The 22,360-nt window shown below is 38.7% G+C and overlaps 1 protein-coding gene, 1 long non-coding RNA gene and 1 pseudogene across 2 annotated transcripts in view; 2 read left to right on the forward strand and 1 right to left on the reverse strand.

Annotated features, from left to right (window-relative positions):
- LOC106801189 (uncharacterized) overlaps window positions 1-5,085 on the forward strand; it is a 30,654-nt gene extending 25,569 nt beyond the window's left edge. Inside the window, exon 2 of the long non-coding RNA XR_015556172.1 lies at window positions 4,700-5,085. This is a non-coding gene — a long non-coding RNA (uncharacterized LOC106801189). The remainder of the gene's footprint in view (window positions 1-4,699) is intronic.
- HIF1A (hypoxia inducible factor 1 subunit alpha) overlaps window positions 1-20,699 on the reverse strand; it is a 43,086-nt gene extending 22,387 nt beyond the window's left edge. The window contains exon 1 of the mRNA XM_087448405.1: window positions 20,370-20,699. Within this exon, the coding sequence (XP_087304531.1) occupies window positions 20,370-20,404 (35 nt within the window). The 5' untranslated portion in view covers window positions 20,405-20,699. The remainder of the gene's footprint in view (window positions 1-20,369) is intronic.
- Window positions 1,630-2,298, forward strand: LOC147913936 (polycomb group RING finger protein 5 pseudogene; annotated as a pseudogene).
- Window positions 20,700-22,360: the final 1,661 nt, after the last annotated feature.

The following is a 22,360-nucleotide window of genomic DNA, read 5'->3' on the forward strand; positions in this document are numbered from 1 at the left end:
GATTTTCATAAGTCATACCAAGCAGAAGTGTCTTCCTTTGCTTAACTGCATAGCAACATCTATTCCTCCTGACCCAGCTGAAGGTAAACAAGGTTAAATCTGGTTCTGTCCTTAGCTTTTTCTTTAATAGCCATTTATTAAAACCTACTGTGTGCCAAACACTACTCTACTAGGTACCTAGTTCTCTCATAACAACCTATAAGGTTTGAACCCAGGTGTTCTTTTACTCTGTTGTCTTTGGTCTTTTACAGTGTTTCATCTTAATGGAGAAGGCTGCTTGCTTCTACCTCAAATACTCAGCTGCTCTACTATGACCCTCAACCTAATCCTAAGTCAATTATTTATTAAATATTGAAAATAGCCATTACCATTTATTGAGCACTCAGCAGTATGCTAAGGACTCTGCCAGCATTATTTCACTTAATCCTCCTTACATCCTATGAAGTACCTAAGTGTCTCCACTTCAAATCTCTTCTCCCTCCAAATATCTGCAAAGCTGCAAGGTTCAATCATAGATGCAATATTCTCAAAAATCTCAGGGTTCTCAGCGTATGCTCCTGTGATGTTGCATAATAACAAGTGAATACCTAACAGCTGTATTGTGACAATAGTGATAACATAGTTTTAGCCCTTACTCAAGTTTGTGTGCTTAGCTGACTTTTATACTTTAGTAAGGGTAGAACATTCGCTGTTGTTGGTAACTGAACTTTGATACGAGAATTTCAATTCAAGCATCTAGATCAATTTAACTTGAGTATTTTTGAGATTTAAGGTAAGCTATTAAAAACTACTACTACGTGTAACTACTTATCTATGTGAATCAAGATTTTCTCAATGCCGTACAATTTTAAAAAGCCACAAAAATAAAATTAGATGCTGAGGCTACCGTGAAAATGCGACAATGTCAACAGTCTACAACTTCATTTTTTACCTGCATTTGAAAGTCCTCATTGTTCTCACTGACTTTAAGTAATTGTTTTAAATTTAAATTTAAAATAAAATGTACAGGGGCCGGCTGGTGGCGCAAGCTGTTAAGAGCGCGCGCTCCACTGCGGCGGCCCGGGGTTCGCCGGTTCGGATCCCAGGCGCTTGTCAGGCGATGCTGTGGCAGTGTCCCATACAAAGTGGAGGAAGATGAGCATGGATGTTAGCCCAGGGCCAGTCTTCCTCAGCAAAAAGAGGAGGACTGGCAGATGTGAGCTCAGGGCTGATCTTCCTCACACACACACACACACACACACACAAAAGTACAATAATAAAAGTTTTAAAAATCTATTTTACACCTATACCAGAGTTCTTGTGGGTTGGGGGAGAGACCCAGTGTGTCCCCATTGGCCCTAGCATCTCGGATACTGTTTCCCTCACTTCCTTCCCCTCTTGAATTGGCAGGTGAGAAGCAGCGATGGCAGTGGGAAACAGATTCCTATCTAGTTCAAGCAAAACCGCAAAAATCGCCAAAAAAGAGTAATGATCAATGATCTCATGATAAACCTGAATGTTAGTTCAAATACCACAGTTAATCCAGGTGATCAGAATTTTATCAGCAACTTTCATCAGACTTACTATCCCTCTTTCTCTTAATTACTCAACCAAATCTAAGCTACCAACAAATGACTACCGAAATGAACACACTTGGTGAAAAGTTTAAATCCTTATATTACCTGCTATATATTTTTAAAGGATATCTGATCAAGGTAACCATGGTGATGGATTATCTCCATATCTTTAGAAATACCTGCACTGTCCAGAACTTTGAAGATAAGGATTGTCCAAGATGTGGCAACTAAGTTTAATAAGACAAATCCATTAGAAATGTGAGCTTGGATAAAACATTTGAAAGACAAAATACTCAAGCTAGTGAAGACTGTGAAAATAAGAATTTGAGCATAAGCCAGAATTCTGGAAGAAAAATAACCCTTAATAAAACAAGTAATATGATACTTCAAGAGCTGACAAACCTAAATTAGATGAAAAAGGTGATGAAAATCAGTATGTCCTCTAGTACATAATCAATCTAGACATAAAGCAATAAGGAGACCAGCAAGAGTTAATGAAGACATTTATCTGATGTTCTTCACATGTGACTACAGGCATTCTTAAAACATTTCTAAGCTTAAAACTAAAGCTTCCAAAGTTCTTATGAGTTTCAGCATGTGAACTGCCAGCTTCCTGTCTATTCACAGCAAGGCTCTTTCTATCAGGTCATACCCCCACAGAATTTACAGTATTGACCAAGAATTATTTCCATCAGACCACGTGGTCTAGGTCCCACAGAGATGAATCCTGTACCATTTGTTTCCTTACTACTAAGGTTACACAATAAAAGGTTTATAGACCAGAAGGAAACAGGCAGATTTTCAGCATGCAAATAAGGTCACTGTATTATTCTAAATTATCAATTCCATTTATGTTGTTTGTATTAACTGCAGATCAAGTTCTGCTACTGATATGTCTGCATAAGGTGCTATTTCACAGTCTGCTAGTCATACCGGAAATCAATTAAGAGTACAGTAAAAATTCTGTCTTTTGGATTATTTGCTTACTCATTCCCATGAGTGTTCTAGAACTAATGTTTGAATAAACTAACAAAGTAGCTCAATCTTTGTGGTACTATAGTTTTCACATACTTACTATTTTATTATTATTTAACAAACAGTACTGGACAAGAAGCTAACAATTATATCTTGAAATTATTTTGTGTAGGAAATATATTTAGGAAAATAATTTAGAGCCGCTGTCTTATTAAGCTTCTTGTGTACAAAGTTCATGAATAAGCAGTAGCCATTTTACAGAGAATGCCTATTATTCTTTAGATTAACAAGAACACAAAATAATTGCAGATATTTTAAGTCATCTATCTATGTTGTCTACTAATTACACAAGAAAAGTCTATTAGAGTTCCTGATTGTAAACATATGTGACTTTAAGAACTGAAACTAGATCATAATCATTCAAAATGTTAACCGGTGATCAGACTTATTTCTAATTAAGTTAATGTATAAATTTTAAAGAAGTCTCTCAACTCTATTATTTGGTGATTTAAAACTCTTTCTGGCCTTGATGGTACAAGTTGTTGTTTCGCACTTCCTGTGTCTGTATTTCTACAGGATAGACATTCTGAAGTGAAATTCCATGATCTACAGGATGTGGCATTTAAATTTTCCTTTCCAAAAAGGTCTGTACCCATTTTCGTCTCTGCCAATCCATGAATGTGTGTATCCATTTCCCCATGCACTCTGCAGTAATATATATTATTGATCTTTTTTATCTTTCTAATTTTTGCCAAGCTGATAGGTGAAAACTGTATCTCACTGTTTTAACTGCCTGCACTTCTTAAAGTCTCAGGCCAGAGGAAATTCCAAGGAAATTTTCATGTTCTTTAGTTGGCATTTTGGCCTGCAGCTTTAAATCCAAACATCTATACACAGTGCTTACTATGTACCCAGTGGTATTCTAAACATTTTTCATCTATTAACTTATTTAATCTCTATTATTATCACCATGTTACAGATAAGGAACCTGGTTAAACAGCTTACCCAAGATTACACAGTTAATAAATGGTAGAGCCTATATTCAAACTGAAGCAGTCTGGCTCTAGAACCATGCTTTTAACACTAGACTATGCTGCCTCTCAGAAACTAATTACCAAGATAAGTATTCATAAGTCCAGGCCATTATTATAAAGTTCAAAATTTGTCTACTCCACATCTCCAAAGACATAGAGAGGTACAGGAGCTGGCTTTGGAATTTAGGACTTGATCTTAAGCTATTCAGAGGAACTCATGGCTAGGCTCTTTCCTGGAGTCAGCTTGTAAATCCAAAATCCTAATTGAAAGGCACCTACAATGACGATGCCCTCTGCTCCACTGTCCACCAGCTCTTCAAATCAAGGTAACCTTTAATGGGTACTGCCAACCACAAACAGGAAAGAATCAGAGGACAGAAATTCAATCTACCTCATAAACTCCCACTAGGCTTTATTTTTAATTTGTACAGAGAAGCTCTTTGAACATCTTAGCTCACTATTGTTGGTGTTTTATTTGCTCAACATCTGTATCCCCAAATAAAACCAATCTGCATACTCACTTCAGGAGACCTGGCTAGGCATAAGCCAAGTGCCAAGATATCTAATCACACAAAGTACCATGAGAGAAAAGATAACCTTTCCCCTTCTAACATATGTGCCAGGCACTGTGTTACGTGCTTTCAAGTATCAGCTCATTTAATTCTAACAACTCGTTGTTGTTAGTGCCTTCAAGTTGATTACAACTCCTAGCGACCCTGTGTACAGCAGAGTGGACCGTGCCAGGTCTTTCTGCGCCATCCTCTCACCTTCCAGTGATGCATCAGACAATGCTCTGCTGCTATTCATAGGGTTTTTGTGGCCTACCTTGAAGTGGGTGGCCAGATCCTTCCTCCTAGCCTGTCTTAGTCTGGAAGCTCTGCTGAAACCTGTCCACCATGGGTGACCCTGCTGGTATTTGAAATACTGGTGGCACAACTTTCAGCATCACAGTAACAGGCAGCCGCTACAGTATGACAACTGACAGACAGGTGGCATGGTTCCCTGACTGGGAAACAAACCTGGGCTGCAGTGGTGAGAGTGCTGAATCTTAACCACTAGACTACTGTAACCATCATAGACCAATGTGTACTGGCCCTACTGTATCAATAACAAAATATCAAAATTATCTTGCAGGGGCAATAAGTAAAAACTGCAAGTCATGTAGCTGGAGCATGCTCAGAAGATGGAAACCTTGTCCTCAGATGACCTCGAGCCACCTAGGAACCAAAAGTTCCTTAACTACAGAACTCAATGTGAAGAGAAAGTGGTGCAGGGAACCTAATAAGAAGCAAGTGGTCCCTTGATTTGTAGCACACTAGACTTATAAGACTGTCACACATCCACCCTCCAATCAGACTCTGCCAAGCTAGCACTTTCCATAACCACTCCCAACTCCTTAAAAGTTCATCATCGCCGCCCACCCCCTTCCCCCGACCTTCAGCTCCAGGAGACAGATTTGAGTTTTGCCTCCTATCTCCCTGCTGGTCAACCACGCAATAAAGCTCTTTCTTCTCTCAAAAGCTGGTGCCATAATCAAGAAGATGTGGTGTATATATATACAATGGAATACTACTCAGCCATAAAAAAAAGACAAAATCGTCCCGTTTGCAACAACATGGATGGGGCTGGAGGGTATTATGTTAAGTGAGATAAGCCAGAAAGAGAAAGACAAACACTGTATGATCTCACTCATATGTGGAATATAAACCAACACATGGACAGAGAAAACTGGACTGTGGTTACCAGGGGCAATGGGGGTAGGGGGTGGGCACAAGGGGTAAAGGGAGACATATATATGGTGATGGACAAACAAAAATGTACAACCCAAAATTTCACAATGTTGTAAACTATTAAAACATCAATAAAATAAAATAAAATAAAAAAAGCTGGTGCCATAGTATTGGCTTCTATGCACATCAGGCAGCAGATCCTTGCCTGGTAACACCACCAGGGCTAGACAGAACCAAGCACTAGATGGGAAGTGGCCTTTGTGAATCTCAGAATAACCTCCTTCATTCAGGAAATAGTCACTCGGTAAATATTTATTGAGCATCTATTGAGTACCATGCACTGTGTAGATAGCAGGAATATAGTGATAAGCAGAACAGCCCTCAGTGAACTTAGAGAGCCTCCCACTTAGTCTACTGAAATGTTTACCTAATGCTGCATTCCCAAATGCTGGTCGAGCTGCATCAAATTACTTGAATTCAACGTTTCAGCCTTCTGGGCTCTACCTTTGTAAATTCTGATTCAATAAATCTGAAGCGGGGCCACCAAATCTGGGTTTTTAAAAACTCCCAAGATGCATATGATACACAGTGAGATTTGGGAACCACTTACTGAACTAGTCTTCACTGTTACTTTGCTTTAATTTCTCCCTCAAATTACTACCACAATGATCCTGCCAAAATAAGAAATATGATATTATGTCCTACTTAAAATCCCATCAAACGTACACAGGACAAAGTATAATTATTTTCAAAGGAAACCCTCCCTTACCTAGTTCCCTGCTCATCTCTTCATCCTCATCGTTTCCCATATTCTTTGGCCACAATGCAGTTATTCAAAAGCATAATATTTCATCCCTTTCTGGCTTGCTCACCCCACTCTCTCTGCCTGGGGTACCCTTCTCAATATGTGACCTGGTAAATTTTTGTGAGAAACTTGCAAGACTCAACTCCAGCAGCACTTTGTCTCTGTTCTGTCTTCCAAACCTGCTCATTTCCCCTAGATCAGGCCACTCGCCTTATTTTGCTGTATTTATCTTCCTCTACAATCCTTAAAGCTTCTTGGAGGCAGGAAACTGCCTCATTCATCTCTATTCTTAGTAGGGATGTGCATAAGTTCTACCTGGCTTTAGTATTTGGCCCAAATCTGCTATTTGACCTTGACTTCAGCCCATGGAAGGTTGACTGCCCCTTCAACATTCTTTTTGGGATCCCTGAATTTGTGCTTCATCAGCACTCCTGAAATCCTACACATTACAATCATAATTGAACAGCATAACAATGTCAGTACTATCAACAAGGCATACTATTTGGACTTACTGTGATTATCTGGATATGCACTTTCAAATATAAGTAAGTATACTAAATGTAAGTTAGAGTGAAAAAAAAAAAAAAAGCTATTGATTAAAAAAAAAAAATTCACCAAGCATGTGACAGTGAATAGCAACAATATCATCACCAAGGAGTCAGTGATCTTGCCAGAGAAAAGATTTAGAGGCATAGAGAGAGAGCTGAGAAACTAGAATACCAATTTGCTGAAAAGAGGCTCAAGGTTTATTTTTTATTATTATTTCCCTTATCATTGTGATCTACACTCTAATGTCTTTTACTGTTTTGTCCTAAGCTAATGTGGTCAGGAAAATGCATGAGTTATAGTTAATGCTGTTAACCAATTAAATCAACACCTTTATCACCTTTATAAATATGTCTTCCTAGCCTAACTAGAAATGTGAGAGTTGACTCATTTTGTTTTCTACAATCTTTTTCAAGAAAGTGGTGTAATTTTCATCATAAGACATAAAAGTTTTCATTAAGTTGACTTCTAATCCTACTGGCTTTTTTTTCAAGTATTTTATGTTGATTATTAGGAGTATTATTATTAATAGGATTTGTTATTATATTTTCCATCTGGTAATTGCTATAAAACTGGAGTACTTCAAACAGATAATGTTTAATTGAAAAAAAAAAAAAAAATCCCCACTTAATGGAGGGCCCGGGTGTAGTGGTTGGGTTTGCATGCTCCACTTCGGCGGCCTAGGGTTCGCAGGTTTGGATCCCAGATGCAAACCTATGCACCACTTATCAAGCCATGCTGTGGGGCCATCCCACATATAAAGTAGAGGAAGATGGGCACGGATGTTAGCCCAGGGCCAATCTTCCTCAGCAAAAAGAGGAGGATTGGCAACAGATGTTAGCACAGGGCTAATCTTCCTCACACACACACACAAATCCCTACTTAATGGAAAAAACAGCAAAAAATCGACAATTCAAATTAAATATAAATTATATTTTCAGGACAACTAGCTACTTATTATTTATAATTATTTTCTCTGGGAAAATGTCTTCTGAGTTCTAATCAATAAACTTAAACATGAACCTTTAGGATATTCATGTTAGAGAATGTCATTCATTTATCCAACAAATATTTCTTGATCATCTCCTATGAGCCAGACACTGTTCTCAGCATGGGGCATATTGCAATGCATAAAACAAAACAAACCAAGTCCCTAACCTCATGAAGCTTACATTCTAGGCTAAATATATCTTTACATATCTTATCTTTATTCAACAGTAGTTACCAGGGTCAATGGCTAACTGACAAAACATTAGCCATAGAAATAATCTTTCTGGGGCCGGCCTGGTGGTGCAAGCGGTTAAGTGCGCGCGCTCCGCTGCGGCGGCCCGGGCTTCGCTGGTTCGGACCCTGGGCGCGCACCGACGCACTGCTTGGCAAGCCATGCTGTGGCGGCGTCCCATATAAAGTGGAGGAAGATGGGCACAGATGTTAGCCCAGGGCTGTCTTCCTCAGCAAAAAAAAGAGGAGGACTGGCAGATGTTAGCACAGGGCTGACCTCCTCACAAAAAAAAAAAAAAAAAAGAAATAATCTTTCTATAAAACCAAGTAACATAAAATTTTAGGAGATAAGACAAAGTCCATAAAAATTAATCTGTGCTTATAGAAGATGAAACAATATATTATTATGTGAAAAGAGCAAGTTATACAACAAAATTTGAGTATGAATCCATTTGTGTGTGTAATGCATGTGTATATATAAATGTGTATATCTGTACACACATAGACATATAACTTATAAATGCACAGATAAAACTAGAAAGAGACAATGATATACAGTGTTAACAAAGTTTACAAATATTAACAATGGCAGTTTCAATAGCAGATTATTTTGTACTTTAAGAAAAACTCACCAGTGAACTGACAGTATTAATGTATTATACTTAAAATTAATTTTCTGCATTTGTCAGAAAAATCTGAAAGAAGTAGTCATCTAACTTTTAAACTTGTTTTCCAGAAAGACTAATTAAAAACAAGTTAAATTTTTTCTTCATTTTGGAAATAAAGCAGGAATGATCATATTTCTTTCCAGGAAGTGGAAAGTAAAGACTGAGTAAGCAATATAATTCAATATTTTCAGTTTCTTATTCTAATCTAATTTTCAGATTTTGAAAACTAGGCATTTCATAATTTGAAATTACAAAAAAACATATAAAATGGTTTGTTTCTAAAGAAAAATACTCAGAATAAATATACTTATTCCTTGGTTTAGGTGATTATCATCTTACGAGCATGGCAATATCTCTTAAATACCCACAATTAGAGAAAAGACGGATTATCCGTCTTTCAGTAACCTCACAAAAATGCTCAGTTAAATACTTGATTTTCTAATGCTGTAGTAAAACAGAGAAAAAAGAATCACTTTCAAATTAGAAAATGACATCTATACCACATCTGAGGTAGCATTAATGTATAAATGTTCTATTTATACATCAATTAAATTTATTAGCTAATAGATTTACATCTGTTTACATTAATGTGTATTGAAGTTCTGTTTGTAAAAAGAATATGCTTTTGTTTTGTTTTGTTTTGTTTTGCTTTGTTGTGAGGAAGATCAGCCATGAGCTAACATCCATGCCACTCCTCCTCTTTTTTTGCTGAGCAAGACCGGCCCTGAGCTAACATCTATTGCCAATTCTCCTCCTTTTTCTCCCCAAAGCCCCAGTAGATAGTTGTACGTGATAGTTGCACATCCTTCTAGTTGCTGTATGTGGGACGCTGCCTCAGTATGGCCAGACAAGCGGTACGTCGGTGCGCGCCCGGGATCCGAACCCTGGCCGCCAGCAGCGGAGCACCCGCACTTAACCACTAAGCCACGGGGCCGGCCCCCATGCTTTTGTTTTTAGATTATTCCTAAATAGTGATTTAAATTAGCTCTCTCCTGGTTCAGAATTAGTATTCAACCTCTCAAAAAATCTTTGATCCCCTACTATATAAAGTACTAGATAGATAAAACCCAAAATGTGTAAGTGAAGCTTTTACTTTAAGAAGGAAGTTCTCAAACTTCCTTGCATCATAGTCACCTGGAGGGATTCTTAAAACACAGATTACTGAGCCTTCCCCCTAGAGTTTCTGATTCAGGAGGTCTGGATGGGGCCTGAGAATCTGCATTTCTAACAAGTTAGCAGGAAGTACCAATGATGTTGGTTTGGAGAACGATGAGCCTCTCTGCTCTAAGAAAATACTTTATGTGTCCTTCAAAAATGCCCAGAGAAAGTAAAAGATTGTTCATTAACACTCAAAAATGGTTTATTAAATACTTTCTCTTAAAAAACCTGCCCAAATGCTTTACAAATACAGGAAACATATCCAACTTCTAAGACATTAAGATTGCCGCATACTTAGAACTCACTAACTATAAAATACACTATGTTCTTAGACTAGATTAGTCAATGGTTGAACTGTGGTGGTACAGATCAGAATCACCAACGGATCTTTTTTTCAGATATACATGCTTACATCCCAATCCTGGAAATTCAAATTGTAGGCTTGACATGTCTGTTTAAAAAACAATCGCACAGATGATTCTGATGAGCACTCTCAGGTGTTCACGGTTTGTGTTTCATCTTTGCTTATAAAATTTACAGATTCCTGAGTCCTGTTCCAAAATTATCAAATCAGAATCTCTGGGGGTGGGTACCTGGGAATCTTTATATTAAGTAAACACCCAGGTGATTCTTAAGTCACAGAAGTTTGAGAACCATTAGCAGGTCTTATAGCAGAGGTTTAACAGGTTAGCCAGCAAATTCTGGAAAATAAGAAAAATTTATTTTTAGCTGCAACTGCATACGCATACTATGGCAACTATGTCTGTCAGGCAGAACTCTGAACTGAGTGGCCTGGGCAATACTATGTAGAGCGAGGTACAATGGCTGGGAATAAGCAGCTAGAGTGCAACTCAATGACAAGGCAACAATAAAGTATGTGCTTAATAAAACCCAATAACTGTGCCTCAAAAATATAAGATCGTGGTTAGGCTTCAAAGATGACCAAAGGAAAAATGTGATAACTGTGGAATGTTTTTTTCAATCCTCTGAAACAATTTTTTAAAAATCACCTTTTAATCTCTTTATGAAAGCCACAGACATCAAAGGGTTGAGAATCACTGTCCCTGAGTAACAGCTGTGTGTTAAAGGCTTTCCCAAATCATATCACCTACTCTATCCGTCTTGTCCCTTTGCATTACCTCCCTCTCTGCTTGTAAATGCTTTTCTGTTTCCCTTATATGCTTTCTGATAGTAACAGAACTGAGACTAAACTTTGTGTGCATGTGTATATGTGTATTCAGAAGAATGTGTCCTTAATTATTTGCTTAAATATAACAGAAGATACATGAGATATAATAATCAATTACTTATATAATAAAAAAAAAAATCACATGTATTGGAATAAAAGTATACACATAGAAATCAAACCCTGAAGATTTTTCCTATTTAGTTCTACACTCTGACCCTGCTGACACAGGAGAAGCTCTCTTGAAGCAAATGTCTGGTTCGATTCCTATACTAATCCATACAATTCAATGCTACCAAATAAATTTTCCCAAATAACCCTCTGATCCTGTTTTCTTGTCTATAAAAAGGGGATAAGTAGTAAGTGGCAGATCTCAGATTCCACCTGAGACAGAAGTCTCCATATTTAATATAGCCCATGCCTTTCCAAAAATCAGATGCTTAACATATAATTTTTAAATTAAAAGATTACAGAAATTTGGTGATGTTTTTACTTAGGAATAGAAGGAAAAGACATGATAACTACCTTCAGATATTTGAAAAGGATGTCATATGGAAGGCAGATTTGATGATTTATGCAACTCCAGAGAGTAGCGTGAAAGTTACAATGTGGTAAGGGCTTTGGTCAATAGAATTAAAGCAGTGTTGAGGGTAAACTCTACGAAAATTTAAAAATCGTGTTCTCATTTTGGTGGCAATGTAAGAAAAAGAAAAGGCATATTCTGGATCATCTAAATGATCTCTCTATAGGTCTACAGTCTTGCAATGTGTTTGAGGCTGCATTTGTTTATGTGTGCTGCATGTGTTTAAAGGATCACCTAAAAGGAACAGGGTTATATTTTTTAATGTGATATACTCAGATTGAGGTCACTGGGCACATCTCAAAGGTTCACAGGGATTACTTTGCTCCGAAAGAGATCTAAACATTAGTCAGGGTTGAGAAATGCTGGAATAAAGAACTTTCTAACATTTAGAGCTGCCAAAAATGAATAGGCTGTCTTGTAAGAGTGTTGTGTATGTGTGTCTAGGAAAACTCTCAAAGCAGATGGGCCAAATAGTAAACACAATTATAGAAGATGCTCTTGTGATGGTTGATATTATAATAAAGTAACAAAACTTAAATCCTAAAGTCAACATTTTGCAAGAACCTCAAACTTGGAATCACACTGTACCAAAAAATAAAAAATGGAATATGTTATGGATGAGCTAATTAACCCCAAAGATTGAATATTCAACTGTGGCCTGAGCCATCAAAAATTCAAAGCTGTGCTTGACAAATTAGATGCACACATCTGATGAATAAATGAACGCACAATACAGCCATGGGCCACTTAACGACGGGGATGAATTCTGAGAAATGCATCATTAGGCAATTTTGTCATTGTGTGAACATCAGGGTATACTTACACAAACCTAGATGGTACAGCCCACTACACACCTAGGCTATATGGTACTAATCTTATGGGACCACTGTCATATGTGGTCCATTGTTGATCTAAATGTCGTTATCCTGTGCATGACTGTCATCTGTTACAGGCCATAGTGATTAGGTGCTTGAATAGTAGTCTAGGGTTGAAAAACATTTTTGAATCATTGAAATAAATCAACTTGTTCACATTATCCAAGAAAATACCCCTTCCACCATTCACAGTGAAGGCTTCAACAACTGATTTGACATATAATCCATTTAAACATTTTAGCTATGTTATCTGCAAAGGCAGGCAATTTCCAACTCTGCTCTGCAAACAGGTTAAAAGACATTTAATGAATTCTTGACACCAAAAGAGCATGGAAAAGTAGACTTTCTTAATTTCCCATCCTCTAAAAGCCAAATAAATACTCTTGAGAGTATTTTTCTTCCTTTATTATTATCACTATGGAAAATGATTATTTTAGAATAATGTGTCTATACCAAAAAACAAATATCTTCATTTAATTTTCAAAGGCCAAATATTCATGGGAAAAAAAAAATCAATGTAGAGAGAAAGCAGCACTAACTATTCTTTACCACTATTATAGGTTCACTGATGGTTTGGTCCAAAGGACATAAGGCTTTGTCAGACTGTCCCAAAGAAGGCTTGAGTGATTCTAAACAACATCGTGAGACTTCAAGGGAGTAAAACTCTTCCGAAAGCAACTTAATAAATATTACAATAATATGAATATAATGATAGTTTCTAGTTTATTAAGCCCTTACTTTGTGCCAAGAACTGTACTGACTGTTTCACATGGGTTAATATCTCTTTTATCCTCACAACAATCCTGTAAGACAATTATTCTTATCCTAATATACAGATGAAGGAAGTGAGACCTAGAGAGGTAAAGCACCAGCTACTAAGTGGCCAAGTAAGCAGCCAGACTAGAGCCTAGGCTCTCAGCCATTAGTCATTACTACCTCTTTCCGAAGGAAATGAACTGAAAACCCTAATCTACAGTAGGATAGACTCTAAGCTTCCCAAAATACACAGCAAGAACAGTTGCAGAATGACTATACTTGGTAGAAAACTCTGTAGAATATGAATTCAGGTGATCTGCAACAAAAACCTATAGCCTATTCATTACAACACTAGCACTGACCAAGAGTCCTATATAACTAATAATAATTAAATAATAATTATTACTAATAATTAATAATCGACATCTAGACAATCAAATAATCTACAATAAGACATTTACTCATGTAATCAGGGAACCCCATTGACATGGTTAAAAATGAATAGTCTAAGCAGGGGAAACTGGCATTCATCCAGGAAACCGATACATGGACACTGGAAGAGAGAGGAAGTTTCTTTTCATTTTTTATCACAAACTGTATGGATACAGGCCTGGGAATGCCAGTGGCCATCTTTCATACCATACAGATAGCCTGTCAGTGGCAGAATGAGGCCAACATGCAAATAGAGCAAAGGCATATAACCCAAGTAATATTCAAGAGAAAGTCAGGGATGACACTCTGAGGACATCAGTTGAGACTCTGGATCTAATTGTCCCTTAAACCAAAGCTAGATTACATGAGACCATTTCCAGCCTTTTTCCCCTTTAAACTAGTTTGAGTTGTGTTTTGTCACTTGCAATAAAAAAAGTCCTAATGCTCTCATTCAACTGCCAATGTTTCAAATTAAAAACAAATTTTAACGATGATAAAGTACAAGAAAATGGCATTCCTATATAGGGCTAGAGACTATAAACTGGTCCAAACTTTCTGGAAGTCTGGAGTAGACTTAAGAAATGTTTGCAAAAGATGAAACAAGGGTAAAAATACTTTCCACACATTTACTGAACTGAATTTTCGCAGCCATACACTTAAGCCTCTTTTAGTAAACTTTTTTACTCAGTGTTCTGAATATACAGAATTGGTAGGCACTAACTTTTAACAAACCTTAAAGTAGGGTACTAAGTTACTTTCAAGGCCGAATACGTGTTACACAGCTGTATTTATTAACAAAATACGTCTTCTAGCCTGGTTCTAATAGATACCATATTTTTTAAACGACAAAAAATTAAAATTCAAGATCCAAGAAAGTTCTCAAGTAGCACAAGGGATTCCCAAGCATAAGAAAAATTCAATGAAAAGTGGGACACAGAAGAGGGAACAATAATGACTTCCAAAAAATCTTGTAAAAATCTTAAAATCTTTCTCTTTGTTCATTCAAATACTTACTAACAGCTCACTGTGTGGCAGTATTCTCTTTTATATCACAAGTTTCAAGTTCAGTCTATTTGTGACCTTGCCCATTGAAATATATTTCAATTTTATAATTAAAAAAGAAGACGGGGGTCACTTTAAAGATAGTTGCTTAGCATCCGAATTTACAAGAAAAGATCTATAAGAACAGAAATATGTCCAAACTCTTAAAGACTTAAACTTTCTGCCGTTAAACCTTATGCTTATTTTTACCATAGTATTTTTCAGTTGGAAGAACAAATTCTCACCAACTATTAGGAAAAGGGTAGAAGCATAGGGAACTGTCCCTAATGAGTGAAAACTGCAATATTAACTAGTAAACACTTTTAATTTGTCTAAATATATTGTGACTGTCAAAACAACTGGGTCTATAGTAAGCTATGTTCCATCACTAGATTTTTGTCCCATTTACAAAACAATAAATTTTGAAAATCATCTTTATGTTTAATATTATAACCAAGTGAAATTTTAAAATGAAGAAACACTCATAAATGACAATTGAGATCACCACAACTAAAAGGTAACATCTTGGGGACAGTTTTCTTATAAAAATAAGTCATTTCAATTATTGTTTTAAATCTTTTAAAACAAAGTTACTAATTAAATGGGGTTTTATCAACAATAGAAGAGGGATAGACCATTTTGAACAGTAAGTATTTTTCTGAAAAAGTACTGGCAAACCAAATCTTTCTAAGTCACTAGAAAAACAATTCTTACTTTAGAGGTGCTTAACTTCACTTCCAATAAAGCTTCCACTAGCAACCGTTCTCTGTCATTAGCTTTAAGTTGGTTAATTATCCACAAACAAACTCTTAAAATACAACCACTTCAACACATCCATTAGGATGGCTACTATCAAAAAAAAAAAAACCCAGAAAATAACAAGTGTTGAGGGGGATGTGGAGAAATAGGAACCTTTGTGCACTGTTGGTAGAAATGTAAAATGGTGCAGAAACTATGGGAAACAGTAAGGCGGTTCCTTAAAAAATTAAAATTAAAATTAAAAATAGGGTTACCATATGATCTGGAAATCCCACTTTTGGGGATATATCCAAATGAATTGAAAGCAAGATCTTGAAGAGATATTTATACCCTCATGACCACAGCAGTACGATTCACAATAGCCAACAGGTAGAAGCAACCTAAGTGTCCATCTAAAGATGAATGGATAAACAAAATGTGGTATACAACTGAATATTATTCAGCCTTAAAAAGAAAGGCTACAACATGGCTGAGCCTTGAGGACATTATGCTAAGTGAAATAAACCAGTCACAAAAAATCAAAAGCTGTATGATTCCACTTATATGAGGTATTTAGGAGTCAAATTCACAGGAACACAAAGTAGAATGATGGTTGCCAGGGGCAAGGAGGAGGGGGAAATTGGGATTATTTGTTTAATGGTTACAGAGTTTCAGTTCTACAAAATGGAAAAGTTGTGGAGATTGGTTACACAACAATGTGAATATACTTAACACTACTGAACTGTACACTTACAAATGGTTAAGATGGGAAATTTTATGTCTTTTTTTTACAATTAAAAAAGAACACAATCACTTCAAAAGCTATAGAAAAAAGAAAGTCATGAGGTAATCACTTAAATTTTGTTTTTATAACTTTAGATTTTTTGTATTATATTTTTCTAAAGGGGTCATGTCTGGCAAATAGATATGGGTTTATTAATTTTTATTGCAGAAAACACAAATTTTAATATAAAACTCAATGCACACACAAAACAGTTAATTCTTGATGCTCCAAAAGACAGAGGAATACAATTACTTTTAAAATGTCCAGACCCACAATTTAAAAATTCTCACCATACTTTTACCAAAAATACTGAGCAACAAGAAGACTGGCTTATCTTACTTTCAAATTCTTTTTCTAACCCTCTAGTTAAGCAGAAAATACTTAACACATACACAAGTAGCAGAAGGCTGGGTAAAATCCACTAACTGGATTAGTCCCAACATTTAAAAAAAAGAAACAAGAAAAAAAGAGAACGTCCTTCTTATGAACTAAAACCAATTTCTTAATAGAAAACAAATCCAGCAGCACATTTATTTTCTCCTAGTTGAGAAACAGACCTATGTTAACAATCTTAGATAAGAAAAGAATATTATTTTAAGAAGTATCTAAATTTTTAAAAATTATACTTTAAGACATGTCTATGAACAAGCATAGTAATCTAACCCAAATCTTGAACATCCATGCATGATAACAGTTTTTTATCTCACCACCAAACACAAAAAACTATTAAGAGTTCTTCAGAAGAAATTCAGGTCAAGAGACTAATTCCTCTCAGCCTCCCTCACACCATTCTTAACATACAACAATGGAATGTAGCCACAAAATCTTAACCTCGAGCCCAAACACCATCAGAGCTGCAAAGACAGTGGAAGCCAACAGGTAGAAAGGCTGGACATTCTCACTGCACAAAACGTTTTGCAGTGGACCACAGGAATGAACTACCACACTTTATCAGTCTAAAACAACACAACAGTTAAGTAAAGACATACACATGGACAACTGCACTAATACAGATTTCATACAAATGGAGCCACAAAAATTAAACTAACAATACAGGCTTGAAGCCTTGCCTTGAGGTGGAAGCCAAGGGTCTTAACTCTGGAGCAATTTATAAGTAAAGGATACTTTTTCTACCATGTAGGTTCATATGCTTTACTGGGAGTATTTTATCAACTCATCATGTTTAGCAAGGATTAATAGTTATAAAATTGTCTACTTTAAACTGTGGTGTCAAGACATAACATGTTTTAAGTTACCGCCAGTCCTAAGACTGCTGTGCCTTGCTCATATCTTGCTGAAACGAACAGTGTGACTAGTATATGTGTTTATGAAGTCTTTAACGTCCAAGGCAAATTCAAAGTAACCTATTTGGGGAGGAAACAAAGGGGTAAGGTAGTGTGACAATGGGGGCCTAGGGTACACAGGAAATCAGATATTCAAGAAGAATAATTGATGCTAGATGCCAACACAACTCAGAGATGTACTGTTTTAACCAGAAAGAACTCCTTTTAAAGCTCTGGATCCAATGTTAGTCTTTTCATTTTTAGGAGGTATAGAAAAAATGCACGAAAGTGGGAGAAGAGGATCTAAAACAAAGAAATATTTGGAAGAATTTACAAAAAAGTTTTTAAGCGTTGTGGAAGTTTAAACTAGAACTTTAACAGGTGATGCCTATTTTCAAGTGCACAGTGTTACCAAGACTCCTAAACCAGGTCCTGGGCATTATCTCATTTAATCTTCACAACGACTGCTACGATGGGGGCTATGATTATCATTTCAAAAGGATGAAATAGGCTCAGAAAGCATTCAGTAACTTACTCAAGCTCACAAAGCTGACAGAGTGAAAATGATGCACTCTTAACTCAGAAGTGTCTGGCTCCAGATCCTATGCTCTTAACCACCAAGCATGCTCTTCTTCCAACTAAGAAAATGAGAGAGCTTCTTGACTTTTAATGACCAAAGTTAAAGAAGGAAGTTAAGGAATGTTCATTCTCAGACATTTTACTTGAATGATCCAATAATTATTTGTTTTGGAAAACTTTGAAGGAGTCTGGCCTGAAACCTGAAACAGAACAATGACATTTCTTTGAAACCTAAAAATCTGTATCAGTGTACTGTTAAACAAGTCCAGCCCCTACTACTAAGGAATCAACATGAATCGCCCTATGTTATCTCTTATAACCATACCTATCCTCTGTTCTGATTTCTTCCAATCCTTCAGCTTTTGAGTTTCTAGACCTTCAAAAAAGACAAATTTGTCTACATAATCTGGACTCTGGAAGGCTCATTTAAACGGAAAAATTGTAAGGAGAAAATCCCTGCCCCTCAATCTCTCAGTTATCTTTTCAAAAAGTTTTAAAATTATTAGTTAGAAAAGGATAAAAACCAGACATCTCTAACAAATAGCATCTAAAAGTTGAGTAGCCACCATTTATTAAGTGATTAACTTAATTTTTCAGTTATAAGAACATCTATATCAAGAAATATGATTCAATCAGATCCAAATTTGCTAAATTTCCAAACGAGAAAATTCCTTAAATAACAGATGAGTCTGGAAAAATCTAAGAACTAGTTTAGAATTGAGAGTGATGCACAACAGCTAATTAATTCATTTTTATTAAAGCTGCCTTTGATAGTCTCAACTGATGAACTGCAAAGGAGAAATAAGTACAATATTGCATATAAAAAGGAAGTGATTGGTGCATAACTTGATGCATAGTATTAAGTATAATTCTGCATATAAGGACAAAAAATTGGCACTACAAAGAGGTAATCTGTCTTAGGTTTACAATACAGCAGCCTCATCATTTCATCAAAAGCACTGTAATCAGTTCTGCAAAATTAATTGAAATTAATTCCTGGCAACTCTTGGAATTAAGTCTAGACCTGTTTACTCACTTTTTGAATTTTATAAGTGCTTTCTCTGGTGTACACAAACTGAGAACTTATCATTCTATTGAATAAGGACCAAAAAAGGATCTACAAAATAGCAAGAACATAAACAAGTTTATCTTCTGCTGATACTCATTAGGGAAGTTAATCTCTCCCAGAAGAGTGGAAGGACTTAACAGTAAAGCCAGTCTACTAACCACAACTCTTACTATAAATCTTCAATTACTTAAAATGATTTCCTCAAAGGTTAAAATACCAAAGTGGACCCAACTGTACGTGGGGGGATGGAGGGGGATCACTCTTAACCCCACCGGTTCGAGTCACAATTCTTAATCCTATAATGTATCACTCAGACGCAAACTTAAAAGTGTTTTAAAAACTTGCATTAAGTTCTAACTCGATAATTATTTACTGCGGATATATTTTGAAGGTTTCCCTTTAATATACTTCAACTTCAGGAAAATGAGACAGTTCTAAAAATGTTGCAACATTTTAGTGCTGCATTTCATACGCTCTGATCAGATACCTTTTTTCCAATGTCATTAACAACGATTGCCCAAATTTAGCCAGCCGCTACATTTTCACCGTAATATTTTCAAGAATGAATGAGGCATCTATTCATTTATAACGTCTGGGCTTTCTTGACAGGTGATAGAAACACAAGTATCCAATTCTGATGTTCTCTTTAAAATGTTGCTGTTTCTCTCAATTCCCGTTACTCCCCCTCTAAGTCAAGGCAAGTTTTTCAAGGCCATTAAAACAAAACCAAACCTGCACGTGCAAACTCAAAAGTTAGCATCTTCAGGCCACCGCGGCAAATCCCGAACGCACAAAGGCAAGCCCCGGCCGCGCTGGACCAGCGCAGGGCCGCAGCACGAGCCCCCGGGCCAGGAGCCCAGCGCCTGGCGCCTCCGGGAAGCCCGGACCCGCGCGCAGGGTCCGCCCCGGGGCCGAGTTTTCAATGGAACCGGAGAGGATGGGGGCGGGAAGAGCGGAAGCTCGGGTGCAGCGCGGCCACCGGGCTCGCTCCTCTGCCCGGGGTTTCCAAGCCGGGGAAGTCCACCCGGATCGGGCGCCGGCGAGCCGGGGTCTGAGGCGGGGGGGGCGGGCGGCGCGAGGCCCCGCGGCCGGGCGGGGCGGCCGGGCGGGCTCAGCCCCCGGCCCCCGAAAGCACTTTCGACGCGTCTCCCACCCCCCACGACAAGATGGCGACGCGGCCAGGGGAGCCGGGCCGGCGGGGCCGGGGGAGAGGGAGGAGAGAGGAGAGCAGGCAGAAACAAAAAGGCGGCCCCCCCCGGAACGCGAGGCCCGCCCGCCAGCCCGAGACGGCGGCGGAGGGCGGGCGGGGGCGGCGGCGGGGAGCGCGGCGGGCGGAGGGAGTGGGCTTACTTTTTCTTGTCGTTCGCGCCGCCGGCGCCCTCCATGGCGACTCGGGCCCCGCGATGCCTCCCGGCCGGCGGCCCCCAGGCTCGCTCCGGCCTAAGCGCTGGCTCCCTCCACACGCGGGAGAGATGGCGAGGCACGGCCGGAGGTGGGGGATGCGAGGCGGGAAACCCTCCGTGAGACGAGAGGCAGGAGAAGCGGGCTGCAGTCGCAAGGGGCCCGGTCCGGCTCAGAAGAGCCTTTCCTCGGGCTGCTCGTCAGGGCCCACCCCGACGCGTTGGCCGAAGCGGCGGCGAGGACGATCCTCGCGTCCCCTCGGACGAAGCGGCTCTGTGCTCTGACGAGCTGAGGCAGCGGCAGGGGGCGGGCTAAGGCAGGGGCGCGCTCGGGGGGCGCACGCGCGGGGGGGGGGGGTAGTGTGTCGGGGGCGCGCCCGACCGCGGAGCCCGGCGCGCGCTCACGCAAGCCCGCCTCACCTGAGGGGGAGGCGGGTTCCTTGAGAGCCAATGGCGAAAGACGCAGGCGGCCAGTCCCCACCCCAGCCCACGTCTCTCTCAGCCAATCAGGAGGCGGTCAGCTGAGACACAGCTGGGAAGCGCCGCCGCGCTCACGTGCTCGTCTGTGTGCAGCGGCGGAGGGAAGAGAAGAGCTGGGGGCGCGGCCAGCGTGGGTCTGGGGACTCGGCGCCTTCTCCCTGGGAAGGCAGTGGCTGGCTTTGGGAGGCGCTGCTGAGAAGAGATTTCGATTTCTGGGTCCCAAGCCTGCCTCACGTTTCCTGCTCGGTGCGGCAAGTCTCCCGCTCTCTTTTTCCTCGGCGGCTATGCCGTACAGGGTTGCCGCCAGCTCTGCTGAGTCCTAGTTCAAAAAAACAGACTTTTCGCGTCGTGGCAGCGAACTCTGGTACCTTTGCTTAGATGTGTTACAATGAGGTCTTTCTTGCCAGGTCGCCCAGCCACGGGCCATGTCACCGACCACATTCTGCCATAGAACACAAGAGTACCCTCCTTGTCCACTAAGTTTTTCTGTGAAGTTTGATTACTGAACAAATGCAAATAAAAAGATAAACTCCTCTTGCTGTAAACCTCTCAAGGGAAGTAGGTAGCAGGAAATCTTAAAATATGAAATTATTTTAAGCATTTACAAATAGGTATAAGTGGCTTTAATAAAAGAGCATAAACCTGAATTTCAGAGGAAGAGTAGGAAAAACAGCTTTAGATAGGCTTTTATTTTACTTTCCTGTTGCTTTTAAAAGAGCCGAAAATAATCTTAGAAGGATTGGGAAAAAAGGGGAAGATGACCCTTGATTGAGACTAACCACCTTGAATTGAGTTCACTGTGTAGACTAGAAAGAGAAAGGATTCTTCAAACCCCTCGCTGAGACCTGGGCAGGGGAACGCTGAACCCGAGTTAACACTTTATGATGGAGGCCAGTATTGCTTGTTTGCTAACATGACTTTGCAAGCTACTGGATAAGACAATCACTTTTTGGCTTTGGAAGCATACATTTCAAGACTGTCAGTCTTTTAAATGAAAAAAGAATGTGTTTTGAGCTCAACAAAGAAGCATTGCACATATATCTCCACTTGACACTAGATTACAGTATTTTGCTTCTCACCTTTGCATTATTAGTTATATTGTTACAATGTGGCTTTGGGTTGTGTATTAATTAATGTGGATATCTGTAGTAGGTTTCAATTATATTGGTGTGTGAACACAATGGTCTGTATAACATAGCATTAAACTCTGAGAAGACAACAACGGATTCACATAGCACCTCTCTGTAACTGGTCTGTAGACCCATAAAGATATGGTTAAAGAGTGATCTTAATGCTACTTTTTCTTCAGATCTACCATGCTGAATGATATGTATTCTTGAAAAGTACTGGAGAAAATGCCTGAAAAGAGGAAAGGACCGAAAATAATTACTCATGTTTTCTTTTTTAATTGTGGAAAGAATAAACGTAAATTACAAACCTTTTAGTTTAACATTCTGAAAA

Source organism: Ceratotherium simum, chromosome 24 (assembly GCF_057802395.1).
Source record: "Ceratotherium simum simum isolate JZ-2026a chromosome 24, ASM5780239v1, whole genome shotgun sequence".
In the NCBI taxonomy this organism is placed as follows: Eukaryota; Metazoa; Chordata; class Mammalia; order Perissodactyla; family Rhinocerotidae; genus Ceratotherium; species Ceratotherium simum.